Here is a 23,891-nt window from a genome sequence, read left to right as displayed (position 1 = left end):
TTTCCAGACTGATACATGTCAACTGTTTTGATTCTCATCTGTTCTTGAATTTCTTTCGATCGCGGCATAATGTGTTGCTATTTAAGCATGCTTCTCTTTGTCAGACAGCTTCTATTGAAGTGATTTCTTGATTCAACAGGTCTTGGCAGTAATCAGGCCTGCGTGTGGCTAGTGAAATTTAACTCAGCTTTCTAAAATAATGTGGTTAATCACAGTTCTTTCATGATTTAAGAGGAGGGGTAATTAATTTTTCACGTAGGGTAGGTTTGGACAGCTTTTTTCCCTTAATAAATTAAATTATCATTTAAAAACTGCATTTTGCATTTACTTGCATTATCTTTGTGTAATATTAAAATTGGTTTGATGATCTGAATCTTTTAAGTGTGACAAATATGCAAAAAATTAAAAAAACAGGAAGGGGGCAAAAACCTTTTCACGGCACTGTGTATATGTAAGGAAATTTAATATTTTATATTGATATATTTATAAAATTTTATATTATACATATATAATAATGTGCTTAAATAATATGAGTACTATTTTGAATCTAAAAATATTATATAAATATTTTTATATAAATATTATATTAAATGCTTTTATATAAAACCCACACAATAATTTATGTTTTTCTTATCTAATATTTAATAACAAATGTTGCCCTACTTAAAGACTGTCATGATGAGCTCCTGCTGTCAGTCATATGCAGTAAAAGCCTTTGACTCACTGGTGGTTCTGGCTCATAGATTGAGCTCTTTCATTGAGCCGGGTGTGAGTTGTCTGTCTTGTTGGCTCAGGGTTTGGAGTTCGTCTGGAGATGTGACCCGTTTGTCATCCCTGCTCTGACGTTTTTAATTATGTGCCAGTTTTTTGTGGGAGGTGAGGCTTTATTGTCTGTTAATTAGGTTGAAGATGGATCCGAGATGTTCCTCGTTCCCATGATTGCCTTTCTCTTCTGCGCTCACGCTCGAGTGGCAGAGTGTGAAGAGACTGAGAGCTGAAGGAGTAAATGTCATGAAGAAACGTCCGGGTCATATTTCACCCTAATATTCAGTCGCATAAAGAAAATGAAGCCTATTTTTACAACCATTAAGATTATTATATGCTTTGTTTTGATGGCATAATACAATATCTATGTTTTTTGGTTTTGATTTTGGGGTAAAATACGAGCCAGACGCTTCTCGACGGCTTCAGGAAATGTTTTCATGCATGTTTTAAGATGTGTGCGCTGCAGCTCTGGCCTTGTCACTCATTCAGAGAGTCGAGCGTTTCTTTGTGGCTCGTTCACGACGTTGTGTCCCTGAGAGAAGAGGAAGTCTGCTCACAGCTCCGCTTGTTTTGATCGCTTTGGTGAAAGGGTGACACATTAGCGATCCTTAGTGTTTTTCTGTTTTTGACCTTTTCTAAAAATAGCCCCTGCATAGAATTTTTTTTTAAAGTGGCTAAGATACAAAGCCAGTGCTGACTGATCTACCATTCCTTACTAATATATTAACTGTCTGTCTGTCTGTCTGCCTGTCTATCTGTCTGTCTGCCTGTCTGTCTGTCTGTCTGTCTGTCTTCAGTTCTACCTGACAGTTGATATATACACACACACACACACATATATGTATATATATGTATGTACAGTTGCGCTCATAAATTTACATGCCCTTTGAAGAATATGCAACATTTTTATGATTTTAACAAAATAAGAGGGCTCATGAAAATGGCATGTTATTGTTTATTTAATACTGTCCTGAATAAGCTATTTCACATAACAGATGTTTATTCTCCACAAGACAAAATAATAACTGAAATTATAAAAATGACCCCGTTCAAAAAGTTTACATACCCTTGAATCTTAATACTGTGTGTCATTTCCTGGATGATCCACGACTGTTTTTATATTTTGTGATAGTTGTTCATGAGTCCCTTGTTAGTCCTGAGCTGTTAAACTGCCTGCTGTTCTTCAGAAAAATCCTCCAGCTCCTGCACATTCTTTGGTTTTCCAGCATCTTCTGCATATTTGAACCCTTTCTAACAGTGACTGTATGATTTTGAGATCCATCTTTTCACATGGAGGACAATTGGGGGACTCATACATCACTATTATATAAGGTGTACTGATGCTCAAGAATGCAACACAATGCATTAAGAGCTGGGGGGTGTATCGAAGTGATACTTGTAGATTTAAAATAAAACCACCAATAGGTGGCGGCAAGTCACTGTCTTAATGAGCCAGGCGTCGCGTCATTCATTCAGTAACAAAGCAAAATGCTGTAGTTATGAATGGGTTATTGATCACTGACTCTCCAAATCGTTCAAAGTCGCAGATTCGTTCACTAATGAAACACCGCTGTATGTTGCTTGGAGATGCACACCAGATGATACGGATTTCGGGACTATTATTTCATTGCAAAATAAAACAAACATGACAATATTCTGTTTAAAATGTAGGCTACATTTAAAATGTGAAATGTTCACTTAATATGACCTTTTTTGTTCAACTGTTGTAAAAATGAATGGCACATTTGCCATCGTTTGGATATTCAGGGAAATTTGCATTCTTGCTCGTATCTTAAACATGAAAACAATAACACGCACAGAGTGTGTCTGTATCGAAGAGGGTTTAAATCGATCTCAGTCTGTGACAATATTTGCTCTTCATGCTATTAAAGGTGGGGTAAGTGATTTCTGGTTGCCAATGTTGACATTTGAAATCACCAAAACAAACACGCCCCTACCCCAAAAGTGTCTCGCCCCTATTTTGATAGCCCCTCCCCACACATACGTACGCAACCCAGGCAATGATTAGTTCTGTGAAACAAAGCAAAACCAATGTTACACCGTGTCTTCACCAGACACGAGTGGCGCGGCGCGACAAAAGATTATAGAACTCATTATAATCAGTGATGCTGTCTACACCATAGATACATATATATATATATACATATCTATGGTCTAAACTGGATGCGGCGTGGCACGACACGACAAATCCCCGACAGAAAACTGCTGCTGCGTTCTATTCATGACGTATTGACACAAATTTCAAATGATTTTCAACGGTCACTTTGTCGCGTCTACTGTAGACAGACTTTAGCTGTTGCGGCGCAGACACGGTGTGACTCACCTATCGAGAAGAAACAAAGCAACCTCGGCGTCCGATCGTCCGATCCGACCGTTTTTTTATCCGCTATCTCTATCTTTCTGTCGCTCGGCTCGGCTAATGTCCTTCCTGTGCACTGAACTCTCTCTCCTCCACATCATGAGTAGACACGCCCCTTACTGCTGATTGGCTACATGTTTGTTTTGCTACTCGGCCCGAATCAGTTTTCGAAAGCGTTTTTTAAAAATCGCTTACCCCACCTTTAAGTGAAGGTCTACTTTAAAGATACATTGAACAGCAGCGCGATTTGCTAAAGCAGCATATTCAGCGGGCATCCTATCACATGCACGCTGCTTGTGTGGATGCCGTCAGTTTTGACTGCAAAAGATGAGGTAAGCTGATTGGATATCATGTATTTGACCGTTTACGGCACTCCCATTTTCCTTTTTTTACATTTGAAGCGGCATTTTGCTTGTCAGAAATACATGTTCGGCTTTAATGTTACTTCAATTTGGGGTAGAATTAAATGAATGGCAAAACTCAGAATTTTGTTTGCGTACCCCCCTCTGTCATCTCACGTACCCCAGTTTGAGAACCACTGACCTAAGTCATCAGGTCACCATTATTACCTAGGTCATCAGGTAGGCCATTGAAATATGCAAATTGATTGTATTGAACTAATAATCCTTATTTTTTTACATCAGTATATCGAGAAGCCCATAGTTAGGGAATACATTGTAAAGGTAATAAGCTAATAAATCCCAGCACTTGTTTTCCACCAAGGGTTTGTTTTTTTCAAAGTTGTCATCTTGGTGAAGTGGCCAAATTGAAATCCCCGTTTTCGAACCTCGTTAAACATTCATGAAGTTTTAAGAGCGTTTTACGCCAGGCCCCATATTGAGCGGCACAGTGACTTTATGCCAGATCTGTTGGTCCGCGCCAGCTCGTGTATCTCCTGCCAGAGCGCCGCTGCTGTTTGCTGACAGGTGAATTACGTGCGTGAGGACGGGAACACAGACGCTTAACATTGGCGCAGATGTTTTTAGTTCCTCTGCTGTCAGCCGAAGCTGTCTGGCTAAAGCTGGCAGTATTTTTGTGTAAAGTGACTCTTTTAGTTGTGGCTATAAAACACTTGACCTCTCACAGTCGTTGCTTCTTATTTTCTCTTCCTCCATCAAGCTTCCCTGTGGATTTTTATTTGTATCTCCAGCTTCCTTGCAGAAAATAGATGCGTTCAGCAGGTGTTTGATAGAGTGACTGTGAGGATGTTTCATCATTACAGCGACTGTGGATTCATTTCACTTTCTCAGCTGGATGTCTGATTACTTCAGAGACAGACTGAGCTGCTGCTGATGTATGGAGAAATCAACACAAATGATCATTTTAAGTAATGTGTTTTTATATACCCTGATGCCAGTCTTGCACTGGTCAAGGTGGTCTGGTTAGCTGGTTTTAGTGGGGTTGTGGGCAGTTATTTATTTGAGAGACCAGCTAAACCAGCTTTTAACCATGGGTTGAGTGAGTCTTGATTGTATTGGCTTATTTCCCGAACAAATCATGTGGTTTTTAAAAGCCTGAGTAGATCATGATAACACAGTATATCTGACTGTCCTTTTTGGTTATTGCTTGTCAGGTTGTATAATATGACCTTAGTGAGATCTTGGGCAAAGCCCTACAGATATTCCTGAAAAACTGTATTTAATTTCATCATATTATGACAGCCAGGAAGTGACATCATTTGGATGCCTTTTACCACCTGACCAGGAATACATCTTAATTTTTACACAGTGTGTAGTGTTAGTTGTATTTCATCAAGCTCAACCATTTAACCCAGGTGGCTATTGTATATATAAAAATAAATATATATTTTCTTCTGTTTATAGAATGTTTATTGAGAGCTATAAAACAAGCCTAACATTGTCTTTATTTAGTTTTTTGATTGTTTTATTTATGTTTATAATAATTTTTTCCCCTTTTGTGGAAAATACCATCTGCAATCTGCAAATGTTGTCTCTGTCGTGACAAAAGTGTACAGTGTGCACTCGACACATTTGCTTTGTGTTGGTGTAAGTGTCTTTCTTCACACACCATGTGTTTGCTCAGAGTTGATTGATGAATTCATTCGAACGCTGTCAACTCAGGTCAGTGTACAATGAACCAAACTGCTCTGGACAAACACTGCTGGGACTTGATGGTCACTGTGTGTGTGTGTGTGTGTGTGTGTGTGTGTGTGTGTGTGTCCTCTACAGGTTTTAAGACGTATCTGATATCCGGGAGGAAGGTGAAGCACACCCAGTGGAGCTGCCCTCCATCTGCTCTGGTGGCTCCTGAGCTCAGAAAGTCTCTCAGCGCCTCGTCCTTCAGCCACAGCCCTGACATCACATCCTCGGCCTGCGCTCTGACCCCTGCCCCGGACAGAGCTAAGGTCAGTCCCACACCAAAACCCTTTGTCCTACATAATTCTTCTGCCATAATGACAAAGTTGCTCATTTTTGATAAACTTTTTTATTTACAGAAACTTGGAGTGCCATTATATTAAAATAATTTAATTATCATTTTAATTGTATTTCTATAAATATAAATTAATTATTATCATTATTACTTATTATTGATGTGCTATAATTATAAATTATACATTATCAATAGTTCTTCTTCTTATTATTAATTCATTATTTTAATATTTACAATTAATAATGTAATATATAATATAATGATACAGTTTGATGTGTTATCATTATAAATTCTATATTATTAATATTAATTGTTATTCATTAATTATTTTAATTTTACAATTAACAATTTAATATATCATAATGCAATATGAGTTAAAATACAATATATAATTATAACATAAAAATAAAATTATAAAATTCAAGTAAAATATAAAATGTAAACAAATATAAATTAATAAAATAAAATACATTTATGTGACTTTTTTTTGTTGTTTTAAAATCAGCAGTTTCTACTCAATAAAATATTTTACAGCTTGACAAACTAGAAAAATGTATTCTCACTATCACAGACTTCCATGACTTTTTAAGATTTAATTATTGTCCATGACTGATCCAGGTTTAGAAATATAAATATAACTTTGAATTCCTTCATATATCTAGGTTTTCTGAAACTGTAGACTTAAAATGAAATAAAAAAAAATTATAATAAAAGAAATATCTTGTTGTTTAGATCTTGTAGCTTATTTTAACATTTGTTATATTTCTCTTTATTTTTAAGTAATTTAGCATATAATTAGAAATTTGTGTTCACTTAATGTGTGTATGTATGTGTGTGTGTATATACACTGAAATGGGGGCAAAAACAAAAGTGTTGCGTTTATAATTTTGCTCAGTGTATATATATTATATAATCACATAATACATAATCGCGTCACAAGGAACTAAGGAGCCGTTTTTAGTCAATGAATGTCATAAGTTAATATTCATAAAATACTTTTCTGAATATATTAACATAATGAATACAAGCAATCGGCGTATCAGGTGTTGTGTTGGGTTTTACTTTGTTAATGCACAATCTGTCTCTATGCATGCTGCTTTCTCTCAACTGTTCTCTGAACAGCATTATTCCATTTACTGATGAAAAGACTGTGCTGGAAACACACACCACGCTGATTCATTGTGTGAAACACTGCAGTGATTTGCGGAAGGCCGTGAGGGATCACAGCGAGCACGTCAATAAGTGAGCGTGGCCAGACCAGATCTGTGAGATCATGATGTGCCATGTGCAATGCATCCACCTCTCCTTTTAAATTTGATCGATCAGTCGAATGCCCGATGCATTCATCCAGGCAACCTTTCAGAGGACGCCACATTACCCAGCAGCCTTTGCAAAAGATACTCTCGTCATTGCACTTTAATACTGATGGGACCTTGGATTGCAAGCGATGGCGGAAAATAAGATAAGGGAGGGCAGCCGAACCGCTGCTCGCTCCTCCTGTGCAAAGCGAGAGTCTGTCTGTAGTAATTATTCATCTCTGAGGCCAAATGCTGCTGATTTTTAATCCCTTGCATATTCAAACGGCAAATGTTAAATGGCAGATACAACACATTTTAGAGCTGCTTGCTAAAGCTGGCATCACTACTGCTGAGATTTGAACAAACCCTTAGGCTTTAAACTTTCTCTAAGCAGGGAGTCGAAAACCACTTTCATCCCAACTAACTTTGGCTAACATTCTGGAAAGGTTCTCTCAACATTATGAACAAACGTTATGAACAAACTTTCTACCAGGAATAGTTGACCCAGAAATAAAAATTTGCTGGAAATTTACTTACCATCAGGCCATACAAGATTTGAATATATTTTATCATTACATCACTTGCTCAGCAATGGATCCTCTGCAGTGAATGGGTGCCGTCAGAAGGGGAGTCCAAACAGCTGATAAAAACATCACAATAATCCACAAGAAATCAACTCCACTCCAGTCCACCAGTTAATGTCTTGTGAGGCGAGAAGCTGCATGTTTGTAAGAAACAAATCCATCATTTTAACATGCATTTAGCTCAAATATGAGTCCTCTATCCATACTATTGCTTTGTCCTGTGAAAAAAAAAAGTCTAAATCAGTCGAGAAATATGCACAGATCAAGCACAATCTACAAGCGAAAACAGTAGAAAACAGTTCTAAACAAATATGTGGGTGGATTTTGATGTGAGAGGGCAACAGGAGATTAACTTTTTCACTGGAGGAAGCATTATTATGGATTATAGGCTCATATTTGGCCTGAAGCGACAGTTTGAAGTTGAAAATTTCTTAATGATGGATTAGTTTCTTACAAACACACAGCCTTTCTCTTCACAAGACTGTAACTGATGGACTGGCGATGTGTGGATTACTTGTGGATTATTGTGATGTTTTTATCAGATGTTTGGACTCTCATTCTGACGGCACCCATTCACTGCAGAGGATCCATTGCTGGATTTCTCCAAATCTGTTCCGATAAAGAAATGAAGAAACAATCAAATTTACATATTGGATGGCCTGAGGGTGAGTACTTTTTCAACCTTTTTTATTGCTGAACCTATTCCTTTATAGAATAGAATGCTTATGCAAAAGTATGTGGTCTCAAGCAACATTCTCAAAACTTTAGCACAAAAACATTCTTTCTTACTTATGTGTGAAGAATGTTGGTAACCAAACACTTGCTGGTCCCCATTGACTTCCATAGTATTGTTTTTTTCTTCATAATATGAAACCATCAACTTTTTGGTTACCAACATATGTGTAAGGCTAAGCCTTCCCCTGGCCACGGGGACTTGGGGCAAAAATGCCACTAAATTGGACAAAAATGCCCCTGCACAAACAAATTAAATCTATTACGACTGTTGCTAACAAAATGAAAATGAATAGAAAGTGTCGATTGCGGCATTAAATTAAGATCTGCTCATGTTGCACAGTATTTCATTTTAGGCGTTTTTACAGTGTTGCGCATTATAACCAATCACACACGATTCTGTTGAGCTTATGAATGCAATGGCCAATCAGAGGCGTTCAGATGAGTCACCGTTCAAACTCGTCAGTTTTGAGTGCGCGCGCGTTCGCTGACTGAATTCTGGACGCGCAGGTGTATGTACAATGTAAGGAAGAGATTAATTTCACACTGTAGACAGCTTAAGTGATTATAAGGATAGTCTTGTTTTGTTTTTTGAGAGTGCTTAAACTCACGATAGATCAAAGTTAGTGATAATGTCACTTTCTGTATAATAATTGATTCGCTGTTTGAATAACATTGGAAAGGAAACGTTTTATACTAAACGTATAAACGTTTTTTATTAAATTGTAATCCCGTTAAATACAAATTCAGTCCCATTAAACATTTTATTAGCCTACATGACACCCATGTCTGGTTCTTGCCTAAAAAGACGGGTTTATGATGTTTGTAGTTAATAGATTTGGCTGCTTTTAGCCTTACCCTGGAGTTGGTCCACCCTCCGCCTATGGTTACCAACATTCTTCAAAATATCTTTTTATGTTCAGCAGAAGAAAGAAACTCACACAGGTTTGGAAGAAGTTTAGGGTGAGTAAATGATGACAGAATTTTCATTTTTTGGGTGAAATAACCCTATAATTGGAACTCCCAAAACAAAACATTCTTAGACTTGAGCTCCTAGAAACCACCTATAGCAATGCCATAGCAATGCGCTGATAACACTAAGCACACTAACATTGTGAAGTATAGCATCACTGATCTTTCCATGTGGAGTATTGCTATTAACTTTATTTTTCTTGAATTAAAACGGTAAGTGAGGTGTTTGACTCTCTGTTCTCTGCTGCACCTAAATCCATTTGATGATTTCCTTCTTCTCTTCCTTCAGTCTGCCTGTCCCTCGTGTGGTGCGTTAACTTCTGAAGACGGGGCGGTTCACAGCAACAGCTGCTCAGATCCTGATCACAAAACCGTCAACAGCAAGGTGAGTGTCTTATACCTGATCTCAGTGAGTAGAATGAGAAAATCCAGAATATTACAGTATGCCTATAGGCTATACCTTATCTAAACTGCTTTGGTTGGTTTCAATGAATAATGTAAAAGCTCTTTTTTTCCATAATGCCTTATTTAATACAAATTTCCTGCTATGTTGATTAGATAGAGCAGTGCTTCATTACAAGTCGACCGGATAGCGCCACCTATTGGTTATAATATTCATTAACAGGAATAATAGGATACTGTATTCGGTTTAGTGTTTTTTTAATAATTATTTTGTGAAGCTGTTTGCTTTATGTAGCTGTAAACATTTCAAACAATAGACATTCCTGCTACATAATCTCATTTTAGGCCTATTATACACTGTGAGTGGAACATTTGAAACATGCATTTCCTGTAAAGCTGCTCTGAAATGATATGCATGGTGAAACGCACTGTACAAATAAACGTGGAATGAAATGAAAAATCAAAAAAAAAATTTCAGTTCATTCATCACATTGGAAATGGAAGTTTTAAGCCACTGTGCGTTGAAGTAATGCATGCAGTTTGCTGTGGTTGTATGCTGCACATTTCAGCAAATGTCAGGTTGTCTCGGTCCTCTCGTGTATGAAAGATTTGCACACTCCGCACAGAATATGCACTGCGTAAATGTGGAGGTGTGCTATTCTTTGAGGTGTACAATCCTGATTTCTGTATGGTGAAATGTGATTTAGTATTATATGTATTTTGCTTACGTTTTAGGACTATTTTTAGGACCATTAAGACTTTTCCCATTATTATTTTTGTAAAATTTTCCCTGTAAATCAAAAATCTTACTCCATGATAAAAAATAATATATTTAAAAATATATATAATATATACTTTTTTTACTATTTGATTCTTTTAAAGGATTGTCTAAGAAGTCTTTAATGCTCACCTCATTTATTTGATTAAAAATACAGTAAAAACAGTAAAATTATGAAATGTTATTATAATTTAAAATAACTGTTTTAAATGTGAATATGTATTCAAATTAGTGCTGTCAAGCGATTAATCGCATCCAAAATAAACGTTTTTGTTTACATAATATATTTGTGTGTACTCGGTTTAGTGTTTTTTTAATAATTATTTTGTGAAGCTGTTTGCTTTATGTAGCTGTAAACATTTCAAACAATAGACATTCCTGCTACATAATCTCATTTTAGGCCTATTATACACTGTGAGTGGAACATTTGAAACATGCATTTCCTGTAAAGCTGCTCTGAAATGATATGCATGGTGAAACGCAATCAAAAATCTTACTCCATGATAAAAATAATATATTTAAAAAAATATATAATATATACTTTTTTACTATTTGATTCTTTTAAAGGATTGTCTAAGTCTTTAATGCTCACCTCATTTATTTGATTAAAAATACAGTAAAAACAGTAAAATTATGAAATGTTATTATAATTTAAAATAACTGTTTTAAATGTGAATATGTATTCAAATTAGTGCTGTCAAGCGATTAATCGCATCCAAAATAAACGTTTTTGTTTACATAATATATTTGTGTGTACTGTGTTTATTTATTATGTATATATAAATACACACACATTCAGTATGCATTTAGAAAATATTTACATGTATATGCGTTTATATATTTATATTATTATATTTTATATTATATATAAATATATTTAATATTAAAATATTTTTCTTAAATGTATACATGCATGTGTTTTTATTTATATATACATAATAAATATACACAGTACACACTCATAATGTCAGGATTGGACTGTCTTTGTTGTGTTTTGCTCCCCATGTGCTCCCCGTGACCCAGTTTCTCATGTGCCCTTATGTGGTCGTTCCTGTTCCTGTCCATGTTGTCTGTCTAATTAGTTATTCTGTTTACCTGTGTTCCTTCCAGTCTTTATCCTTTATATTTAAGCCCCAGTCTGTTCAGTCTGTGTTTGCTCGGGTCTACCAGTTGTGTACGTGTGTCTTCCTTCCCTCCCAAGTGTGGATTTACCCTGTGTGTTGGATTTAATAAAGGACAGTTTCATTTATCCACAGCTCCTTCATTCCTTCCAGCAGCGTATCGTGACACATATTATGTGAACAAAACCTTTTATTTTGGATGCGATTAATCGTTTGACAGCACTAATTCAAATGTATTCCTATGAAGCAAAGCTGAATTTTCAGCATCATTAATCCAGTCTTCAGTGTCACATGATCCTTCAGAAATCACTCTTAAAGTTGTGGAATATTTTTGTGGAAACATTTTTTCAGGATTCTGTGAGGAACAGAGAGTTCAAAAGAACAGCATTTATTTGAAATAGAAATTTTTTGTAACATTATAAATGTCTTTTATGTCACTTTTGATCAGTTTAATTAATCTTTGCTGGATAAAAGTTTTCATTTCTTCAAAGGAAGAAATGAACAGTAGAGTGCATCGTAATTGTATGTAGTAACTTTTTCGTATGTTAAAGAATTACCATTGAGAATAAAGAAGATTACAGAAAAAATTAACCAATCAATCAATCCAATAAAATTAAACGTCCGGACTCATGAGAATGTGAGGAGAAATGTACTTAATTGTCATCTAAAGAGGTCTTATTTGAGAGCGTCTTATATATTGAAATGCCTTTTTATTACAACATTGTTCTGCAGTTCTCTCATCGTTTGTATCTTCCATCTAAATCTTCTTCAGGGACCGCCTGGCAGGAGTCCCAAGACCCTTAATGGCCTGTTAAGCCCTCATCTGGAGCAGCCACTGACACACAGCCAGACCTCTCTGTGCGAGATGCTGCAGGAGAAGGAGAAGAAGTGGCCCGGAGGAGGAGGAGGCATCTGCAGCATGGGAACCATGGATCACTCCGCCCTCATCCCACTGCGCTCCAAAAACTTCCGCGAGAGGAGCGACGCTCACTTCGTGGACGTGATAAAGGAGGACAGGTAGGAAACGACAGCGGTGAGGATGGAGCCCACTGGGACAAAAATGTCAGACAAGATGGAACGTTATTGTTTAGCGGCCGCCAGCGGAGGTCATGCTGTTCCCAGAGGGACACTTGATGCACTTTGATGTAGTGTGCTGTGATGTACTATGTGTGTCCTGCGGTCCTGGATGGTCCATTTTTCTTGTCTTCCTCTGTAAACGCTATCATTGTACTAAATAGTTGTGCTTACATGTGTGTATAGAATTTTAGCACAAAAACTTGGATCAGTAGCCATTCAAAATCCAGTTTAACTACACTCTTAAAAATAAAGGTGCTTCACGATGCCATAGAAGAACCTTTTTGTCTAAATGGTTCCATAAAGAACCTTTAACATCTGAAGAACCTTTCTGTTTCACAAAAGGTTCTTTGTGGCGAAAGAAGGTTCTTCAGATTATAAAAAGGTAAGAAAGAGATGGTTCTTTAAAGAACCTTTGACTGAATGGTTCTTTGTGGAACCAAAAATGGTTCTATGGCATCGCTTGAAGAACCTTTTGAAGCACCTTTATTTTTAAGAGTGTATGTTCAAATTGACCCCTACAATTCACAAAAAGACACTATATGAAAATCTGTAAAAAGAAAAAGAAAGAAATCTGGTAAAAACATCAAACATTTAACATCAATTGTCACACATTACCAAAAAAAATAAACATGTGAAAATATCATTTTAAAGGAATAGTTCACCCAAAAATGAAAGTTTACTCACCATCAGGCAATCCAAGATGTAGATGAGTGTGTTTCCTCATCATAACAGATTTGGAGAAATTCATAGTTGCATCACTTGCTCAGCAATGGATGCTCTGCAGTGAATGGGTGCCGTCAGAATGAGAGTCCAAACAGCTGATAAAAACATCACAATAATCCACAAGTAATCCACACCACTCCAGTCCATCAGTTAATGTCTTGTGAAGTGAAAAGCTGCATGTTCATAAGACAATAAAAAGTATTACGTTTTGCTCAGCAGTGGATCCTCTGCAGTGAATGGGTGCCGTCAGAATGAGAGTCCAAACAGCTGATAAAAACATCACAATTAATCCACACCACTCCAGTCCATCAGTTAACGATTTGTGAAATCCATCAAGGCATTTTAACTTTTTAACTTTACAGTGTCGCTTCTGTACCAATATACGAGTCCATAATCCATAATAACGCTTTATCCAGTGAAAAAGTCTACCTCCCGTTTCTCTCTCACATCAAAATCCAACAACATATTTGTTGAAATGTTTTGGACTGTTTTCGCTTGTAAACAGTGCTTGATGAGACAACATTTTCACCAAAGAAAGCAATATTATGGATAGAGGAATCATATTTTAGCCAGAAGCAATGATTTGAAGTTAAAAACGTCTTAATGAGGGATTTGTTTCTTAAAACATGCAGCTTCTCGCCTCACAAGTCATTAACTGATGGACTGGAGTGGTGTTGATTACTTGTGGATTATTGTGATGTTTTTATCAGCTGTTTGGACTCTCATTCTGACGGCACCCATTCACTGCAGAGGATTCTTTGGTGAGCAAGTGATGAAATGCTACATTCCTCGAAATCTGTTTCAGTGAACAAACAAACTCATCTACAACTTGGAGGGCCTGAACATGAGTAAAATTTCATTTTTTGTGTGAACTCCTTTAAACTACATTTTCTTTGTGACAATATAGTTTCTTATTTTTTTGATTTTTTTGATTTAGGGTTGAAGTGTCATCTGGATATGTTTTGTGTGATTCACCCATAAAAGGCGCTGTACTGTGTGTATGAAGCTATATGTGCTGATATAGCTCAGCTCCGTGTGCATTTAAAACCAGACGTTTTCTTTTTTCTTTTTTTTCACCACAAAGCTGCCTTCAGTGCAAACGTTCTGCATGCATATAAACAACGGACACATTGGATTCTTAGTGAATTTCCTTCACAATCTAATCTTGTTTTTTGTGCTTCGACCTTGCAGTCTGATGAAAGATTACTTCTTCAGACCGCCCATCAACAGGTTGAGCCACACTTTCATAGACAAATCCCTGGAGTCGGCTTACAGGACCAGCTACCAGGATGAGGTATGATGTTCCTTCCATTTATATGTCGCTTTTTATTTGTTCTCACACTGTCACGATGTTTATAACTGGTTTAAACTCAGTAGTGGTCTGTGATTTGTTCTAACTGGTCAGTAAGAGAGAGAAAGCATCACAAGTACAAAGTTTGTTGCACTGTCTGTACTGCCCTCTGGTGCTCTTCCTTTTGAAATGCATAAATGCTAACCCAGGACATATTATACTAGCAGTGTTTTTCAAATCAAAGTTCTTGATTTGATCAATAATTCTGTTGTTTTCTTTCTGATTGTTGTCAGGTTAAGACACAGGCTCCTGTCCAGACGTTTGCCAGTCCAACATTCAGCTCTTTCCTAGACATGCTCCTGTGCTGTTGTGTTCTCCTGGCTCTCTCTGTGGCCTGCCTCCTGCGACCGCTGGTTACCCAGCAGCCCCTGCCCACACCTGCCCTCATAGTAGCCGCAGTTGCAGCTGTGCTTGAATGTTTGGCCCTAGTGCTGGCAATACGGTGAGTGTAAAGATTACGATCATTTATTCACCCTCATGTTGTTCCAAACCTGTACGATTGGTTTTCATGCAATATAAAAGAGCATATTTTTCAGAATGTCCTAACTGGTTTTTTTTCCTGTGAATTGACAGTGAATGGATTTGGCAAAACGGCATAACTGAAAAAAAAAAAACAATAGACAAAAAGGCCATATTATAGTTTTTGTTCATATTTTGAATTGTTTTATTTTTAGATTTTCTGTTTTCACTTTAGTTTTAGTTAAAGTTTTATTCATTTTGTTTTTGAAATTTTTTAGTCATTTTTATTATTATTTTTTTTTTAATTTGTTTATTTAGTTTTTGTCGCTTTAGTAACAAATAAAGTTAAACTAAATGAAAATAAAAAATGTTGATTTGGCAACTTTAAATAAGATAAAGTTTTTTTTTTATATATATATATATTGCTTTATTTCAGTTAACGTTCAAAAATATCAAAAAAAAAAAATTTTTTTAATGGTTTTAGTACACTATAATAATAACCCTGGCGTATAATCAAATATGTTGCAACACGTCATGCATGCTAGGTTTGAACAAAATTAATTTTATAGTTTTAGAATGACATTAGGGTGAATAAATGATTTCATTTTTGGATGTATGTGTATAATTTATTCATGTTTATTAGTAGTTTAATTATTGTCTATATATTTTTTAATCATTTTTATTTATTAGTCGTAGTTAATTTACTTTTAATTGTTTTAGTACTTCATTTTAAACTTCATTTTAAAAATGTGAAATGTTGCCTTGGCAATAAGTTAAAATTTGTTCAATTTGAGTTCATTTCAGTTAACGATTATTTTATTTCTAGTAACCATTTTTTATGGTTTTAGTTTTAGTTAACTCTAAGACCCCTACTGAATAATCAAAATGGTGCAACATGTCATGCTATATTTGTAGAAAATTTAGAATGTTTATGAATTAAATGATTCTAGAAATGTCATTTTTGAATGAACTATGCCTTATTTAAACCTGCCTGTGTAGATGAGGCCAAAAGGGTTGAAAAAAGGGTTTACTTGCTGTAAATATTCAACAGATCAAATTGCATTATATTTTTAATACTTCTCAGAAATGTCTCTGAGTATTTTCAACAACAATTTCAGGCCGCTTGAGATGAACAAATTCTGCAAATATTGCTACTGTAACAAAATGGGGCTGAACTAAAAATAATAATAATAAAAAAAAAACATCTCAAAGAATGATACGTGTGTTAAATAATGGAGAGGAATTTCTCATTTAGCCTCTGTTTCAACCAGCAGGCGTCTGGATCTGTTCCAGGCTGATACGGATGTTAAGCTTTAGCATCCTTTGTAGCTAAAATTTAAAATTTAAATGTGTTTCATTTGCATTCAGTGACTTTAAAAGGATCATTCAGCCCAAAATGAAAATTCTGTCATCATTTACTCACCCGCATTCGTTCCAGATGTTTTGAAGAATGTTGGTCTCAGTTCCCATTGACTTTTTATTGCATTGATTAAAAATACAATGGATGTCAGAGGGAACCAAACACGTTTGGCTAGCAGCATTTTCTTACATACAGGTTTGGAGTAGCATGAGGGTGAGTAAATGATGACAGAGTTTTCATTTTCAGGTGAACTATCCATTTAAAGGCAGAAGTTTTTAACAATATTTCTCTTTGTAATTTGGTTAAACACAGATCATTGTTTTACTGTCTGGAAATTGTGGGGAAATTGTCTGATAAAAATGTCAATATCAATATTTTTAGTGTTATATTGTCTGCATGATGGAATTGAATAGATACTTTGCCTGGCGTATCTTTGACTTTAGTATCATTGAGATACTACTATAGTTTTTATTTTTATATTTTTCATTCTAATTTTAGTTTTTGTTATATTTAGATGAAATTAGAAGTTTGGGACATGTTGTTCTGCGTTTTTGTAGTTGTTTTTGGTGATGTTTATATATGTCTAGTAATTGTATTTCAGTTATTTTAGCACATCAAGTAAAACTAAATTAAAAAGAGAAATGTTGCTTTGGCAACGAGCTGAAAAAAGTAATAAAATATGATATTATATTATTAAATGTTTTTGTATTATTATTTTACTCTAGTTCATGTTTTATTTGATCTCAAATGCTTTTTATTTTGTTTTATTTGATTCTTTTTTTATGGTTTTAGTTTTAGTTCAATATAATAACCCTGGATCACATTAAAGTAAATATGGCATCTACTCTAACTAAGGTCCATAAACACCAAGAAAACAGCTGGCTTAAATTATGGAAGTTTTAACACTTTTAACTCATATTCCAGTATGTTATTGGGATGTTTTGTTGTTCAGAATAGGCTATTACCTCAGTCTTAAAACAGGACCAAGGCAATAGCAGCATAATGCACAATACACAAAGCGCATATAGCTGTTGCTGTATAGTCCTGAATCTGATGGAATGTGTCTATATCATTGTCTACTTTACAGGCGAGCCTTTTACCTGGACAGAGTCCTGAACTGCACCAGGACCCTCCTCTGGGCCATTTCTGGCTGGGTTCCCCGTCACATGATTGGAGCGGTGCTGGTGTCTTTACCCGCCGTGGCTGTGTTTTCTCATATCACCTGCAATATGCATGACTCCATACAGGTAAACACAGCAGTAAAGATATTGTGAAGGGGTTTTCATGAATGTCAAATATTTTTATTAAAAATAAATTGCATTTGTTTAACATTTCAATGTTTTCCCTTCCAAAAACGTACTGTAGCAGTACAGTGATGCTAATACCATGGTACTCCGATATCTACCATTGCACTGCTCAGTGCTCACATTCATGCTTCATACTGAATTTTTTTAATTAGGACATTTTGTTCTACAGTAACCCAGTCTTTGTCCTGTTTCAGATGGCAACATTTTCCTCCATTCATTTCTTCCATCTTTAGGATTAGAATATAAAAATAGTTCTAAATATTAATAAATACTAAAATAGCATTTAAATAATAAAAATTGTAGTCACAAGTTTGTGAAACTGTGATTTATTCTTATCATACCAAAGAATCAAAATAAAATGCATGCTTAATATACTGTTGCAAAGTTTGAGGTCAGTAATATATATATATATATATTTTTTTTTTTTTAAAGAAATTAATAAAGATTTTCAGCAAGGATGCATTAAATTGATCAAATGTGACAGTAAAGATATTTATTTAAACAAATAAACAAACAATCAATCAATCAATCCTGAAAAAAGTATCATGGTTTCCAAAAAATATTAAAAAGCACAAGTGTTTTCAACACTGATAATAATAATAAAAGTTTCTTGGGCAGCAAATCATCATATAATGATGTCTGAAGGATCATGTGACACTGAAGACTGATGCTGAAAATTCATCTTTGATCACAGGAATAAATGACATTTTTAAATTGTAAATATTTTTCAGAATATTACAGTTTTTATTGTATTTTTGATCAAATAAATGCAGCCTTGCTGAGCATAACAGACTTAGTTTCAAAAGATTTTTAAAAAATCTTACCGACCACGTACTTTTCAACAGTAGTGTGTCATTTTTTTAAATAATAAATATATATTTTTATGTAGACATCCCAATTTGTTGATCCCTTTTAAAGCAGAATGAAATCCACCGAGTTTAGGATCACATATTTGACCCTGGACCACAAAACCAGTCATAAGGGTACATTTTTTTAAATTGAGATGCATGTTGCATCTGAAAGCTGAATATATAATATTTCCATTGATGTATGGTTTGTTAGGAAGGGACAAAATTTGGCCGAGATACAACTATTTGAAAATCTGGAATCTGAGGGTGCAAAAAATCGCCTTTAAAGTTGTCCAAATGAAGTTCTTAGCCATGCATATTATTAATAAAAAATAAATTTTTGATATATTTATGGTAGGAAATGTACAAAATATCTTCATGGAACATGATCTTTACTTAATATCCTAATGATTTTTGGCATAAAATAATTTTTTTACATTTTGACCCATGCAATGTATTGTTGGCTATTGCTACAAATATACCCCAGCGACTTAAGACTGCTTTTGTGCTCCAGGGTCACATATGAGTTTAATAAATGAGGGTTCTTGTCTCCTGCCTGCTTGGAAAGTTTCTTGGTCCTTATTGTGTAGATTTTCTTCAAAAGCACTCTAAAACAGCTGTAAATAGAAAGTATGTATTGTTAAAACACAAGAAACCATTTTATATGCAGTAAAAGAGTAGCAAAACATGATAAATGTGCATGCTGGGCTAAATGCCTTTAAGTGTGCACTAATGTATGGTACAGTACATATCTATTATGTAACAATTTATAGACATGTCTAGTGACCTCTGGACAGCAAAGATGCAGTAATTGAAGCAATCTGATGCTGCTTTGAGTCAGGGAAGTACATATTTCTGTAAACTACAATCCTGCACGTACTCTGCTGCGAGCATGAGCATGTTTAATTCATGTCATTTTTTTCCCCAGTTCACCATGTTCACCTGCTGTGCTGTCATAATTGCCATCATCCAGTACAGCAATTTCTGCCAGCTCAGTTTCTGGATGCGTTCAAGCCTGGCGACGCTTGCGGGACTCACCTTTCTCAGTGTGCTCTGGAGCCCCCCTTGCAGGTTCAAACAATCATACAGTGCACAATGTATACATAGAACTTTTGCACACAGCATCTTTGAGTTAAATATTTAGAAATCCATTTACTTGGGAAACAACAATGCATAAGACTTGTTTTTAGAGAAGATGTCTTAAAAATGAGAATGTATTGGAGAACTTAATGGAGTTTTTCTTTTCCTTTATTTAAAAAAAGTACAAAAGATAGTACAAAAGATGAGATTTTTTGATGTTTTAACTGGAAAACAAGCCCGTTTCCACCACTGAAAACAAAAAGGTACGGTAATAGCGGCTTTTTATCTCACAATTCAGACTTTTTTTCTCAGAATTGTAAAATAAAACTCACAATTGTGAGAAATAAAGTCAGAATTGTGAGATATAAATGTGCAAATGCAAGTTATAAAATCCAGTTCCGAGGAGAAAATTATATTTTCTGATATTTTCTCAGAATTGTGTTTATATCTCTCTAATAAACTCAAAATAAATATCTCGCAATTCTTACTTTATTTCTCAGTTGCAACATTATTTCTAAGAATTTTGAGTTTAAGTCTCACAATTCTGAGTTTTTTTTTTTGTAATTGTAATTGTAGTTAATTTCACAATTGTGAGAAAAAAAGTCAGAATTGTGAGATGAAAAAGTCGCAGTTTCCATAATAAAGACATTTAAATTACTTGTTAAAAAGTTTTTCTTTTATTTGTTTGTTTGTTTATGTACACTACCATTCAAAAGTTTGGGGTCAGTAAGATTTTATGTTTTTTTTTGTTTTTTTGATGAATAGACAGTTAGAAAAAACAATGTTTATTTGAAATAGGCATGGTTTTTAACATTATAAATGTCTTTATTGTCACTTTCTATCAATTTAATGCATCCTTGCTGAATAAAAATATTTATTAATCCAAGTTTATGAATTGTTATGCTTTTATTGGACTTAAATTAGTTATGTTATGCTAAAACTAATTGAAAGCTAACTCTTCGCTGTCATTTTTCTTATAGCACTTGGGAACGTTTATTTGTGAGGTAAGTTTAAGACTATAGATACTACTTGTTGTTTCACATTTTAGTAGATTGATTTTATGCTAGCATACCACTAAAAACTCTCAACCTAGAGTTTTCATTTTGATTCAGCAATTGTCTTTCTCTGTATCCACCAGATCCAGTGACTTCAACAGCAGCTTTAATGACGTCCAATCCCCTGCAGAAGATTCAACCCGACCGCAGGACCTGCTCGGCCCAGAAGCTTTGGTTGCCTTCTTCCTATTGCTCCTCCTCGTTTGGTTCCTAAACCGTGAGTTCGAGGTGAACTACCGTCTACACTACCACGGCAACGTGGAAGCAGACCAGCACCGCATAAAGATCCAAAACATGCGGGACCAGGCCGACTGGCTCCTGCGCAACATCATCCCCATCCACGTGGCCGAGCAGCTGAAGGTGACCCAGAGCTACTCGAAGAACCACGACAACGTGGGCGTCATCTTCGCCAGCATCGTCAACTTCAGCGAGTTCTACGAGGAGAGCTACGAAGGCGGGAAGGAGTGCTACCGTGTCCTGAATGAACTTATCGGGGACTTCGACGAACTCTTGCGCAAATCTGACTTTTCAAATATCGAGAAGATCAAGACGATTGGCGCCACCTACATGGCGGCGTCGGGGCTCAATACACAACAGTGTAGCGATCAAGCCCATCCGCATGCCCACCTGCGAGCGCTCTTCCAATTTTCTTTGGAAATGATGCACGTGGTGGACGACTTTAATAAAAACATGCTTGGCTTTAAGTTCAAGTTGCGAATCGGGTTCAACCACGGACCTCTTACCGCTGGAGTCATCGGTACCACAAAGCTACTCTACGACATCTGGGGCGACACGGTGAACATCGCAAGCCGGATGGACACGACTGGCGTGGAGTGTCGCGTTCAGGTTAGCGAGGAGAGCTACTGCGTGCTCAGTGGAATGAACTACGAGTTCGACTACCGTGGTACCGTCAACGTGAAGGGCAAGGGTCAAATGAAGACCTACCTTTACCCGAAGAACTCAGACAGCGGACCTGTACCTCAATACCAGCTCTCTGTCTCTCCGGAAATCCGAGTGCAGGTGGATGGCAGCATCGGACGCTCGCCCACCGATGAAATCGCCAATATGGTCCCAGCGGCCAGTGCTACTAAAGTAGGCGCGTCGTTTTCTGTGAGCTCAGGACTCACCGGACAGGGATTTGCTGGTAGAGACTTTCCCGAGAAGACTGGAAGCAATGGTACGTCGAAGACTCAACGATCTGCGTCTGCTGTTGGCCTGACTTGCATACCGGAAACCAGCTTGAGCGCAAGTCCAGCGGTTTTCGGTAAACCACCGGACCTGACTTTGACCTCTCCTCCTGTCCGGGTGGAAAACGCAGAGGTTGTTGCAAAAATGGAGGGAGAAATTGCGTACATGGGCGAAATGACAAAACTTTGACTTGAAACAAGCCAACATTGTTGTCGCTGTTGGTTTTAACCCTTTAAACACAGGCTCTCCATTGAGTTTGTCGGGATAGGCGAGTTTAGGGATGTATGCTAGCGTAGATTTGCGTCTGTGTATGTGGAAAGTTTAAGCACACAACCTTGAAGTGTTTATAGCGCTAGCCGAACCAGGAGATACTTCCACATCTGGTTGGTGGTAGCCACATGAACCATTTCTACATGGGATACGAAATGCAGAGGAGATGCATTTGGACGGCACAGACCTGAAGTCCCATCCTTAAATAGACCGCAGTTATTTCCGCTAATTTACTTTTGAATATTATTTTCCTCTAGCTTCTACTATAGGCTGCCTTTCGTGACTGGTTTTCTTTTAATGAAGTGCCTTTAGGATGATAACAATATGTATGAGGCATTTTTCAAAAAGGTTTCTCAGTCAATTCTTTCGCTGAAGATCTAAAAGATTTAGCATGTACATTTGATGTTAGAAAGCGCTTTAATTTTTGTGAAAGTATTTGATATATTTCTGAATATTTTTAGATAATTTGAGAATAAGTTCTCTCAGTTGGACGTTCATCAGCCAGTATTCAAAACAATTTTACAAAGCAAAACTCTGTATTGCGATGATTGCTGTTTTAAAAAGACCCAAGATAAAACCATCGCGTTGAATGGTGCATGGCCAAAAGTGTCTGTGAAGAAGTATTAGTGAAATGTAGAGCAAGCTATGGGCTAAAATCACCAACAGTCAACAATATCAAACATCTCTAGCGCTTTATCTTGATGCATGTATTCCTAAGTGTCTGATTATGGCCTTTCCGTCTCTTTTTTCGTGATTTTTCCTATTGCTCTTCATTCTGCAGCTAAATGCTTGGTTGGCTGACCGACTGAAAGTTCTAAGACGATGTGCAAGTTTGCCTTAACGCTAATGAGATCATAGTCTTAAAGGACAAAGATGCATTCATGCATTAGCTACTGTGACTTTCAGACTTTACACAAAATATTATATAAAATATAAAAATGGGCAGTTAGCTTTAAGATATAGGAAGTTTGTTTACAAGTCAACATAAAATCAACACTGACCCCATTTACATTCCTAGTCTTATTCTGGATGATTCATTAGTGCACGTTGTTGTAAAAGCAAAAATGTCTGTAATCTTTCATCAACATTTAAACTTGCGCCACTTCTGAAATGGCTTATCGGCTGATGTCACCTAGGCTGTGCAGGCATGGAAAATAATGGTAATCAGTAGCTAAATAACATTGTTTTGGGCTACTGTTGTAGGAGTGCAGCAATCCAATATTAAACTGATTATGGCAATAATAGCAAGTAGGCCTAATGATAGATTTGAAAACAACGCTTTAAAATTGGACAAACTGGTCAAAAATCTTCAAAAATTTGGGGGAAAAAAGCTGGTATCGTCTACTTCCACTTTATCGGCTGATGTCACCTAGGCTGTGCAGGCATGGAAAATAATGGTAATCAGTAGCTAAATAACATTGTTTTGGGCTACTGTTGTAGGAGTGCAGCAATCCAATATTAAACTGATTATGGCAATAATAGCAAGTAGGCCTAATGATAGATTTGAAAACAATGCTTTAAAATTGGACAAACTGGTCATAAATCTTCAAAAATTGGGGGGAAAAAAAGCTGGTATCGTCTACTTCCACCGTCTAATCCCGGGGTACTCAACAGGGGGCCGGTCTGCATTCATTTTGTGGCCTGCGTCATGCAGAAGACTAATGTATTTAATCAAGCAAGTCTTAGATGAGTGATAAACTGCATTTCTTAATCAGTTAAACTGCAAATAACGTCTTAAATAAAGTCTTAT

The 23,891-nt window shown here is 36.2% G+C and overlaps 1 protein-coding gene across 1 annotated transcript in view; it reads left to right on the top strand.

The window, feature by feature from the left end:
• LOC107601541 (adenylate cyclase type 9) overlaps nucleotides 1-23,486 on the top strand; it is a 71,090-nt gene extending 47,604 nt beyond the window's left edge. The window contains exons 3-11 of the mRNA XM_016293776.1: nucleotides 5,335-5,510; nucleotides 9,412-9,507; nucleotides 12,196-12,440; nucleotides 14,415-14,517; nucleotides 14,808-15,016; nucleotides 17,481-17,640; nucleotides 19,477-19,619; nucleotides 20,609-20,632; nucleotides 20,767-23,486. Of these exons, the coding sequence (XP_016149262.1) occupies nucleotides 5,335-5,510; nucleotides 9,412-9,507; nucleotides 12,196-12,440; nucleotides 14,415-14,517; nucleotides 14,808-15,016; nucleotides 17,481-17,640; nucleotides 19,477-19,619; nucleotides 20,609-20,632; nucleotides 20,767-22,060 (2,450 nt within the window). The 3' untranslated portion in view covers nucleotides 22,061-23,486. The remainder of the gene's footprint in view (nucleotides 1-5,334; nucleotides 5,511-9,411; nucleotides 9,508-12,195; nucleotides 12,441-14,414; nucleotides 14,518-14,807; nucleotides 15,017-17,480; nucleotides 17,641-19,476; nucleotides 19,620-20,608; nucleotides 20,633-20,766) is intronic.
• Nucleotides 23,487-23,891: the final 405 nt, after the last annotated feature.

Source organism: Sinocyclocheilus grahami, unplaced genomic scaffold (genome assembly GCF_001515645.1).
Source record: "Sinocyclocheilus grahami isolate Dianchi unplaced genomic scaffold, SAMN03320097.WGS_v1.1 scaffold307.1, whole genome shotgun sequence".
NCBI classification, from domain to species: domain Eukaryota; kingdom Metazoa; phylum Chordata; class Actinopteri; order Cypriniformes; family Cyprinidae; genus Sinocyclocheilus; species Sinocyclocheilus grahami.
This window is presented reverse-complemented; position numbering and strand designations above follow the sequence as displayed.